Source organism: Chinchilla lanigera, unplaced genomic scaffold (assembly GCF_000276665.1).
Source record: "Chinchilla lanigera isolate Chin_1 unplaced genomic scaffold, ChiLan1.0 scaffold00005, whole genome shotgun sequence".
Classification (NCBI taxonomy): Eukaryota; Metazoa; Chordata; class Mammalia; order Rodentia; family Chinchillidae; genus Chinchilla; species Chinchilla lanigera.
In genome coordinates this window covers 38242599-38253568 of record NW_004955406.1, presented here as the reverse complement: position 1 = coordinate 38253568, position 10970 = coordinate 38242599, and the positions used below count along the sequence as shown (strand labels likewise).

General features: G+C 53.3%; 1 protein-coding gene across 7 annotated transcripts in view; it reads left to right on the top strand.

The window, feature by feature from the left end:
* Nucleotides 1-3628: 3628 nt before the first annotated feature.
* Nucleotides 3629-10970, top strand: part of Ptpn7 (protein tyrosine phosphatase, non-receptor type 7) — a 16532-nt gene continuing 9190 nt past the window's right edge. For 5 of the 7 annotated variants that reach the window (XM_013522343.1, XM_013522339.1, XM_005375205.2 and 2 more), the window contains exons 1-5: nt 3629-3731; nt 4797-4967; nt 5460-5643; nt 5924-6008; nt 7852-7928. In XM_013522343.1, the coding sequence (XP_013377797.1) occupies nt 4846-4967; nt 5460-5643; nt 5924-6008; nt 7852-7928 (468 nt within the window). In that variant the 5' untranslated portion in view covers nt 3629-3731; nt 4797-4845. Of the gene's footprint in view, nt 3732-4210; nt 4493-4796; nt 4968-5459; nt 5644-5923; nt 6009-7851; nt 7929-10970 lie in introns of those variants that run through there. The other 2 variants (XM_013522342.1, XM_005375206.2) reach the window with 2 other exon arrangements.

Genomic DNA, 10970 nt, shown 5'->3' with positions numbered 1-10970 from the left:
GATAATCACCAGGCAGGAGAGGACAAGTCACCCACTCTCCCTCCTACGCCCTGGGGAAGGTCGTCAGGGAAGGAGGAAGGCCCCAGCTCCCCAGCAGGCTGTGGGAAGACAGGCGGGGGCCAGTGGGGTGCTGACTGCATGCAGACTGACCGCGTGCGTGTGAGCGCACCCAGGACCGTCGAGGGTGCACACGTCTGTCTGCAGAGACGCATGAGTGTGTACCTGTGGACAGCATCGAGCAAGAGGGAGACAGGAGGCCCGCTGGGGGAAAGGGCCACATTGTGGAACCAGTGTCCGTTTTGCTGTTTGTGGTTTGGGGGAAGGAAAGACTCTTCTCTGTCCTGCAGTCCCCGCCTCTGGGGTCCCTTGTTCCAGCAGCAGGCAAAGAACCAGGCTCTTCCCGGAGCTCCGCAAGGCTGGTCCTAGCTCCCCGTGTTTCACTGGCCTGGCTCGCTGTCCCTTCAGCCAGGGTGAGGTGGATGGCAAAAGTAGCAGAGGGAAACTGAGGCACCGTGGGGGTGGCATCTGGGATAGCCAGCCTGGGGTACGCCTGGGACATGCCCTATAGGCCTCCCTCCCTTGCCCTCACAGTGTTTCTCCTCTCTGGCATCTCTGCTCCTCCTCCCTGAGCTGCGTCTCTGTCTCCTCCACTGTGCCAGGGACAAGCCTGGGCCCGCAATCAGAGCAGACAAGCCAGCTTAGGTTGGCCCCAGGTTTGAGCAGGGAGGGTGAGGACTCAGGAACAGCCCCCTCAGATGCGAGGGCTTCTCCAGAGAGAACCAAGGAGGCAGCTGGAGAGGACACAGGACAAGTGGAGGGTGTGAGACCCAGGAGTCCCTGCCTCAGCAACCGGCTCTTCCCCAAGAGCCCCCCCCCCACCGGGGAACTTTAGGGTGGCAGCCTTTGCCTTTGGAGGTCCCTGTTCTCTAGGCACTGCCAGGGAACAGGGACTTTTGGGAATTGCAGAAACACCCTCTCCCCATACACCAGGACACTTGGGACAGAGAGCTGTGGCTCACAGCGTCCCAGAACGGGTAGTGACAAAGGAGGAGGACTGGGAGTTAGGTAGTGAGTGTGTGTGCAAGGCCAGACCAACTGCAAGCCTCAGATGGGCCAAGGCATGTGCTCCTGCCCTGCACCTGCCCCTTCCTCACCCGACTTGGGATCTTGGACACCATCCTCGCCCCATTTGGGCTGGGAGTAGACTATGTCTCATTTGGGCTGCAGGAAGCCTCTCCTTCCTGGAGCTCCCACTGTGGGGTTGGAACCCCAAGCTGGCTGCAGTGAGGAGGATGGCGGGTGTCTAGTATGACAGGCTCCACTTGGCTTCCATGGCTCCTCTACCCTCATGGCTGCCTGGCCCCTCCCAGGCTAGTTTCCTTTGCTTCTGCTGACAGCTCCTCTGTCTGCCCCTGCTGTTATGATCCCTAGTGTCAACCCCCTGCGGAGGCAAGAGGCTGCTGAGGAGACTCAGGGAGGCTCAAGGTCACGTAGCTACTGAGCTAGTTTCCTCAGCACATACAGCTCTTCCTGGCTTCCAACCATGACTGCATGTACTCTGCAGTTACAGGTAGCTGGAACTTAAGACCCAACTCAATCAGAGGGACAGAAGTTTGAGAGCTGCCCGGACAGGGCCCGCCCAAGGACAGGAAGATTCACAGTGGAGTGGCTGTTGCTTCAGGAGCCTCCCAGCCTCCAGGATGGTGCACAGCCTACTCCAGAGAGGGCAGAGAGGGGAGGCCAGGCTCTCAGGCCGGGGGGAAGGGGCTGGTGCTGCGTGAGGACATCTGTCTCGTCCCATCTGAGGCTCTGGTCCCCCTACCTCCATAGATGTTCAGGTGTTGAAGGCAGAAGGGGGAGAGGGAGTGGCAGGAGCTTGGAGATGGCTCTGCCCTCCACCCAGACCCACCCGAAGGGAATTAGAAGCCCTCGGGGTCTTGCCTAACGCCCAGCGTTATCCCCACCCCAGTGCCAACTACTTTCCCCATCCTCCTGGCTCCCAGCATCTGCACTGTCTGCCCAAGAACTCAGCTCCCCACCACAGAGGGGCAGCAGCCTGTGAGCAGACAAGGGTGGGCTTATGGCCAAAGGCCTAGACCGTGGAAACCTGGGGGCACTGGGCAGCCGGTGGGGGAGGGCTGTGCCCACTTCCTCCTCCCCCACCCTGTGGTATCCTAGCTTCCTGTTCTTGATCACAATCAACAGCAGCCCCAAGGAGGGAGCTCTGCTTCCAACCCCTTTCTATGCCTTCCTTTATCCCTGGGCCTCCACTGTCCACCAAGGGAAGCCCTGACCTGTGTGCGGAGGTCAAGGCAGAAGCCAGCCTCGGGTCCCTGCCCACAAGTACACTAGGGATTCCCAGGCTCCTGTTCCTTTCACCCCATCCTGGCACTGCAGCCAACAGCTTCCCCAGCTCTCCCTGGCCTTCTCAGGGAAATCCACCCACTGCCCTAGGAGCACAAAAAGGGACCCAGGATCAGCCAACCAGGGAGAGGCTCGGGAAAGAGCCAGTCCCCTCCCCAGTGCCAAGGGCGAGGGCAGGTGCCATGAGACTCCTGAGCTCCCAAGGGTCATCTTTGTTCACCTGAGCCCTTCTGCCCCATGGGCCAGCAGCCAGCCCCCCAACCGCCCCTGCTCCGTGCCCCCCGCACCCCTGTGCCTATTTATTGTACATCATTTCTTTTTTGCTGTCACCTTTTGACAGCTGAATCAGAGAAGTGGGAGGAAGAGAGAGGATTGGAATTGCGCTTCGGGGACCGGGAAGAGAAGGGAGTCTCTAATATTACAAGGCAAAAGGAGCAAAGTGAAGATCATGACCACAAACCAGCTGGGCTGTGGGCCAGCAAGAGGCCTTCAAAAGCCAGGCAGGGCCAGGGAGTTCTGGACTCCTGGACTCAGAGGCCACTCCAAGATGCCCCAGCAGCAGAAAGGACATTGCAGTCCCTGGGGAGCCCAAGGCCTGACAAATAGCTGTAAGTCTTCTGAGAAGATGTCAGGGCTCTAAGAGGAGGCCCGGAGGGGCGGAGGGCCCTGGGTGCCCCCCGGAGTCTCTTCTGGGGGACTGAGTTATGCAGGGCAAGGGAGAGGCGCACAGGTGTAGGATCAGGGCCTGTGGACAGGGTTCCGGCCTGGCCCTGGCACTTCCTTCTTATGCAGAATTCTGGCCTGCTCTTCCGCCACCCCACATCTGTGCCACCTCTGCTCTGGGAAGATGTGGCCTGTGCTTGGCTGTGAATTCCCAAGTCTTGAAGTAGCAAGGGCTTCCAAGGAGAAGGCTCTGGGATAGAAGCAGAGACGTGGAAATAAGTGGCTAAGGTAGGGAGGAGTCGGAGGAACCTGGGGCTCTCAGAGGGACCACAAAGAGCTGGGGGAAGCTGCTCTTTGTCCAGAAAGCAGGCTGAAGCAGGACAGGATAAGGACCCGGCAGTGAACATGGCAAGAGGGACTGGGTTTGGGAGCCAGGGAAAGTAGGTGGTCAGGGAAGGCCCAGCCCTTTGTCCATTCCCAGGACACCCCCAGCCTGCCCCTAGGGACACAGGCAGAGGCACCCGACCCCTGGCGGCAGCTGCAGCAGGCACAGGAGGGCAGTGTGCAGCTGGGGTGTGCGTGGGTGGAAGCGAGGAGGGGCGGAGGGAGGAAGCTGGCTTCCTGAAGCCTTCTCAGCCCTCAAAGACAGACCGACAGACAGACAGACAGCTGGCAAGGAGCAGCCTGGGGACACAGTTGCTTCAGTAAGTGTTTGAAGAAGGTTCGGGAGTGCATGGCCTTGGGGCCGGGTGAGCCCCAGGGAACAAGAGGGCATCTTGGAGGAGGGTATATGGGAGGGTGAGTGGGGCCCCCAAGCCTGGTTGGGGCATGGGTGCTGGTATGCCCGACATCCCTGAGGCTTGGAGGACAGGGAAACCACAGGGAGAGCAGAGCAAAAGGGCCCACTCTTGCTGTGGGAACCACTCTCTGTCTCCCGCACCTGCGCCAGCCTGTACTGTCCCCTCACCTTCATCCCTGTGGGCTGATCAACCCAATCACCCCTTCACTCGGCACCCGGGGCCCCAGCCCTGGGAGAAGAGGGCTGCCCTCCAGAGGAGGTGGCCTCATCACCTCTTTCGTCCCTCTTGTGCCACCCCCATGGTGATCTGTCGCCTCACCATGCACTGTCGCTCACGGGCTCGGTGAGGCCATTTCCTGTGACGGTTACAGAGGCGGGAGATGGGGGGATGGGCAGGAGGAGGAAGGAAACACCCCCGGCCTGCCTCCCTGGACAGAGAGAGACCCCAGAAGCCAGAAATGAACTTGCGAGTGGAACCACCAGCAGTTAAAAGAGGACCCCGTCTACCCGTGTCCCCAACTGGCTCCAGTGCTGTTACCCGCCCCCAGTTTGTCATTCGGACGAGGCCTGCTGTTTAGACTCAGAGACGATTTCTGTGCGCTTCTTCCCATACTTCTGCGTGACAGTTTACGTTCCTTTCCTTGCCTTTTCTCACCTGGACCCCAGGTTAGACCTCTGCGCATCTTGGTCTTCCTTTCTTCTTCCTCCTTCTGGATTCCTTCCATCTTCATCCACAATCTCCACCCTTCTGCCTTGCCCTTGCTATAACCCCAGAATGCCCACTGCCCTGGCCACTACCAATGAGATCTTGTCCTTCTCAGGGTGAAAACTGCCCTTCTCAGGGCTAGCTTAGGGGGAGCAGAAGGTACTCCCAGTGCAAACAGAGCAGACCACCTGCCTGGACTGGGAAACCTCTCTCTGGCCCATCTGGCAGGCCAGATGCTAGCATCTGTGGGACCTTCTCTTCCAGGGAACAGCATGGCTGAGTGAGCCGCCCCTGGGCCCGCACCCACCCCAGCATGGTCCAGGCCTGTGGGGGGTGCTCCAGAGAACAGTCGCTGGCCTTATCTTTGGGGGCAGCCATGACCCAGCCTCCGCCCACCAAAGCACCACCCAAGAAGCATGTGCGGCTACAGGAGAGGTGAGGTCTTTCCTGGGGCCGAGGTCTTCCCAGCCCTCCAGCTCTGACAGCTGACTCCAGAGGGCCTCAGGAGTTGACTTCAGTCTGGAGAGGAAACCAATAATGTTCACTTGCATGTTGTTTGCATGTCCTTTGCATGTCTGGGGCACAGTTTGCGTCCACCTGAGCCTGTTCCCTCAATACCAGGTTGGGTTGGCATAAGCCCTGGGCCAAGGCCAGAGGCTGCCTGCTGCTGGGTGTGGGTCTGAGCTTCAGGGCCAGGATGGGGTCGGAAAGAGGTGGGCAACTGAGGGGGGCAGTGGTTCAAGGCTGTTCCACTGGGGCTGAAGAAGGGAGAAGGGCGTGCAGAAGGAGTGTGAATCCTTGAAGGCCGGCCCTCTGGGTCATAAGAAAGACAAGGTGTGGCCTCCTCAGATGTGCACTGTATCGAAAATTGTAAGAAAAGCCAACATCAGTGGGCGCTCACTGGGCACTGGTTGGCTGTGCTTGCAGGAGGGGATCCAACGTGGCTCTGATGCTGGACGTGAGATCCCTGGGCACCGTGGAACCCATCTGCTCAGTGAACACGCCCCGTGAGGTCACCCTGCATTTTCTGCGCACCGCTGGACGTCCCCTTACCTGCTGGGCCCTGCGGCACCAGCCCCCCAGCCCCAAGCAGCTGGAGGAGGAATTCTTGGTAAGAACTTGAGGTCCCCTCTACATTGCTCTGAAACAGAGGCAGCCAGGTGGTCTGACTTCATCTCAGGCGACTGTTCAGGACTCTTAGGAAGCGAACCCCAGGACTCAGGCGAGGACGCTGTCCCCATACTTCCTGTTTTGCTCCCCAACCCTCCTGGGCCTATACGCCAAAGCCAAGAAGGAATGGCTAGGGCCCGATTCCACCAGAAAAGGGTGAGAGAGATGAAGAGGAGGCTGGGGGAAGGTATCTGTTGTTGACTGATTTCTCCCCCTGCCAGAAGATCCCCTCAAACTTTGTCAGCCCAGAAGACTTGGATATCCCTGGCCACGCCTCCAAAGACCGATACAAGACTATCTTACCAAGTAAGGATTATACCAGGAACTAAGGGAGGTGGGCCCTGTTTGAGGCTGGGGAGCTTCAGAAGGAAGGACCACAGGGCTCAGAGCATCCTCTGTCAGCAGAGAAATCCCCTACCATGTCCCGGGGGGAAGACACAGGGACACCAGTGACAGCATTGGCAGATGTTCACTGTGGACACTGCCCTACGCCCCTTATACAAAGCCATTTCTCCCAGTGTCCCCTTGAAACTGGCACTGTGGCACTAGTATGCCCATTGGAATGAGGAAACCGAGGCACAGAAAAGTGGCCTAACTTGCCCAGGGTCCCAAAGCTGGTGCCCCAAGCCTTCCACATCTTCCTCCCGTGTGGGGATGCGGTGGAGAAGCTCCATCAGGACGGCTCCCCAAGAGAGGCTCTGAGAAACCCAAGGCAGTGACCGTAGGACTGCAGTGACAGGGAAGAGGAGACACCAGGCTGTACGGGTTGAACCCAAGGCTGACAGACCCAGGGTGTGCACCTCGTATTTTTCTGAGGCAGGCATGAGGCCCTCAGAGCCTCTCCAGCCTCCCCCTTTCTTACCTTGCTAGCCCAGCTCTAGTTACACCCAGGCTTGAAGCCTGAGTCAGCCACTCCACATCCTGCCTCCTGCTGGCCCCCCTCCCACTACCCTCTGCCTGCAGGGTGGCTCAAGGGGCCTGGCACATGTGTCCACGTAGGGAGAAACCCTTGTCCTTGGCCTAATTCTAACTAGCCCTGGGGCCACCAGGGAGGGGAAGGTCCCTTTGCCTGAGATTCCCCTCATCTCCAGAGGTCCCTCTGTCCACAACCAGGCTGGCACAGGTAGAGGGAGAATCCCCTCTCTCTTCCTCACAAGGCTACAGCTTTATCCCTGTACAGGTTTGGTTTGGAGAAATCCATCCCCCTGAGCGGGGACACTATACACCTGGAGCTAAGTGAATCCAGTTCCTACTCCCACTCCATATGTGACCTCAGGCCAGTCGTTCATCTGAATCCCTATTCACCATCAGAAAAACAGCATCTTCTTTTTCCATTCCTGTTGCTACCGTCCTACGCGGGAGGGGAGAATTTAGGGTACCTTCTGTTCAGCCTCTGTTGCTCTTCTCCCTTTCCTGTCTAGTGCGACCTGCATAGCACTCAGTCTTTCCAAACTATTGGTGGTTGTTTGTTCTGTTCACTTTGCAGCAGTAGAGATTGAATCCAGGACCTCATGCTACACAAGCACTCTGCCACTGAACTACATCCCCAGCCCTTTTTTTCTTATTTTAGGACAGGGTGTTGCTAAATTAGCCAGGCTGGCCTCAAGTTTGCGGTTCTCCTGTCTCAGCCTCCTAAGAAGTTGGGATTACAGGCATGTGCCCAGCCAAGTCTTTACTCAAAAACATTCTGCAGCTCCTTATTATTTATGCAGAAAATGATTTAAGGAGGCATGTGGCACACACCTGTAACCCCAGGTGCTTAAGAGGTAGAGGCAGGAGGACCACAAATTCAATGCCAGCCTGGGCAACTTAGCGAGACCATGTTTCAAAATTTAGAAAAGCTTTTTTAAAGTGATGGGGATGTAGCTCAATGATAGAATGCTTGGATGGCATGTGCAAAGTCCTGGGTGCAATTCCTAGCACTGCACAAAATAACAAAAAAGGATGAGAATGCAGTTCAGTGCTCCCTGGTTTCAATCCCCACTGCAGTGATGATGATGATGACGGTGTCAATGAGTACCAGCTGGGCCACCTGCTATACACAAAGTACCACGATGCACACAAGAGCACTCTCGCCTCCACCCCCATGAGAGTCTGCATTAGTCGGTCACCTTTTGATCTCTGACCTCTGCTGCTGTTTGCTTCCTAGATCCCCAGAGCCGCGTCTGTCTTGGTCGGGCACAGAGCCAGGAGGATGGCGACTACATCAATGCCAACTACATCCGCGTGAGTAGCCTGGCTTCAGCAGCAGAGGGTGATGGGGGGATGGTTTTGAAGATGTCAAGAGTCTCTCCCAGCTGTGGCTGGTGGGTCAGATGCCAAGGAGTCCACCTCCGCTCCAACTCACTGTTCCCATAGCCCTGCTGCTGAGCAGACCCCAAGGCACCAACCCAGAAAACACAGCAGATATTAAACATTTCTTAAAAAAAGACAGAGAGAGACTATCAAATTTCCTCAACCTATTCGATCACTTTATGTATTCCAACCCTCTAACCTTGGCAGGAAGTTAGCATGGTTGAAATCCAAGGCTGGGGGTGGTGGGCATGCCCATGATCCCAGCACTTGAGGGGCTGAGGAAGGAGGATCACCTTGAGTTCAAGGTCAGTCTGCACTACGCAGTGAGACCTTATCATAAAAAGAAAAAAAGAAATCCAACCACTAGCTCCTTATGGACTAATTGCTCCTGAGATCTGCATGAGAGGCCAATACCAGTGAGCGTCTCTCCCTCTTTCTGTCCTTCTCATTTTCCCTGTAAGCAGCCCCTCCTTTGTGGAAATGGTTCGTTTCATGTCCAACTAATAGAAACCTCAAGGCACCGCAGATTCTCTGGCTTCTCCCCTCTGTTGGCCCTGAGTAGACGTAAAAGCTGTGCCCTCTGGTGGTCAAAGTGGTAGGATAGCAGGGGTGGAGGCGGAGACGAGAAAAGCTACTAACAGCGGGGAACCGGGGACCTCAGCTCCAGCCCAAACCAGGCCAACAACTAGTGGATTTCAGCATCATCTTGAAGAGCAGGAAGTTGCGGACCCTGAAAGGGAGAACAACAGGGCAGGGAGACCATGCTACGTTTTGTTGCTAAATATATAATACAAAAAAGTGAAACATTCCTTCACAAATATTGAACACTGTTTGTAATGGAAGAAAATAGCACGGGAGAAAGGGAACAAACATTTATAGAAAAAAGGGTGATTGAAAACTACAGTGCATTCACAGAAATCAGTAGTATTCCTGTACACCAAAAATGAACCCACTGAGAAAGAAATCAAAAAAGCAATAATATTCATAATAGCTTCAAAAGAATTAAATACCTAAGTATTAACCTAGCCAAGGAAATGAAAGACCTTTATGATAAAAACTATAGTACTCTAAAAAAGAAGTTCAAAGAAGATATCAGAATATATTCTGTTCCTAGATGGGCAGATCCAGTATTGTCAACCTGGCCGCATTACCAAAGCTGATACACAGATTTAATGCAATACCAACACCAATACCAACAGCATTCATCACAGAACTAGAAAACATAATCCTAAAATTCATATGGAACCAGAGGAGATCCAGAATAGTGACAGCAATCCTGGGCAACAAAAGTAAAGGAAGAGGCATTGCAATCCCGAATTTCAAGTTATAGTACACAGCTTCAGTGATAAAAACAGCGTCGGGGCTGGGGATTTAGCTCAGCGGCAAAAGCGCCTACCTGGCAAGCGCAAGGTCGTGAGTTCGGTTCCCGGTACCGGAGAAAAACAAAAACAAAAACAAAAAAAAACAGCGTGGTACTGGCACAAAAATAGACATGTGGATCAGTGGACAGACAGAGAATGCAAAAACACCTCCAGGTACACTTGACCATTTGATCTTTGACAAAGAGGCTAAAAAACACACTCTAGAGAAATGATAGCCTTTTTAACAAATGGTGGTAGATAAAATGGCTATCCACCTGCAGAAGATTAATCTAGACTCATGTCTTTCATCATGCACTAAAACAAAATCAAAATGAATCAGAGACCTACATATTAAAACAGAAACATTTAGTCCAACAGGAGCTAAAATAGATGAAACTCTTGAAGGGCCGGGTGTGGTGGCACATGCCTGTAATCCCAGCATTCAGGAGGCTGAGGCAGGAGGATCACTGCGAGTTCGAGACCAGCCTGGGCTACAAAGTGAGCTCAAGGCCAGCCTGAACTGCACAGCGAAACGCTGTCTCAAAAAGATGGCAATAAATAAATAAATAAATAAATGGGGCTGGGGATTTAGCTCAGTGGCACAGTCCCTGCCTGGCAAGTGCAAGGTCATGAGTTCAATTCCTGGTACCAGAAAAACAAAACAATAATAAATAAATAAATGACTGAATCAAAACAATAATAAATAAATGAATGAATAAATGTTTGAAAAACAAAACAATAATAAATAAATAAATGACTGAATCAAAAAATAAGCAATTGAAATGAATAGACACTTCTCATAAGAAGTAACAATGGCCAATAAGGACATGAGAAAATGTTCATCATCTCTGGCCATTAAAGAAATGCAAATTAAACAACACTGAAATTCTATTTTACTCCAGAATGAATGGCCACCATTAATAAATCAAGGACCGGCGATATAGCTCAGTGGCACAGCACCTGCCTGGCAAGCACAAGGTTCTGAGTTCTATTCCTAGTACCACCCCCCAAAACAAATCAATAATAACAAATGCTGAAGTGGCTGTGGGGGGAAGGAACCCTACTGCACTGTCGGTAGGAGTGTAGACTGGCACAACTCCCATGGAAATCAGTACAGAGATTCCTCAAAAAACTAAAAAATACTTATTCCATTTAACCTAGTTATTCTCTCTCTGGTGTATTCTCAAACAAGTTAAAGCCATCATATGACAGTGATACATGCACACCTGTGTTCATAGCAACACAACCTATAATAGTTAGATCCTGGAAACAGCCTATATGCCCATCAGAGATGAATGGATAAAAAAAATGTAACATAAATATAAAACAGATAAAGTTTCTGGGCATGGTGGCACCTGACTGTAATCCTAGCACTTGAGAGGCACATGCAGGAAGATCACTGTGAGTTCGAGGCCAGCCTGGGCTACATACTGAGCTCAAGACCAGTCTGAACTACATAATGAGACCCTGTCTCAAAAAAAACAAAAGGATAAATTTGAGTCATTCGAAAAAATAGGGGCTGGGGATTTAGCTCAGCGGCACAGAGCCTGCCTGGCAAGCGCAAGGTCATGAGTTCAATTCCTGATACTGGAAAAATAAATAAATAAATAAA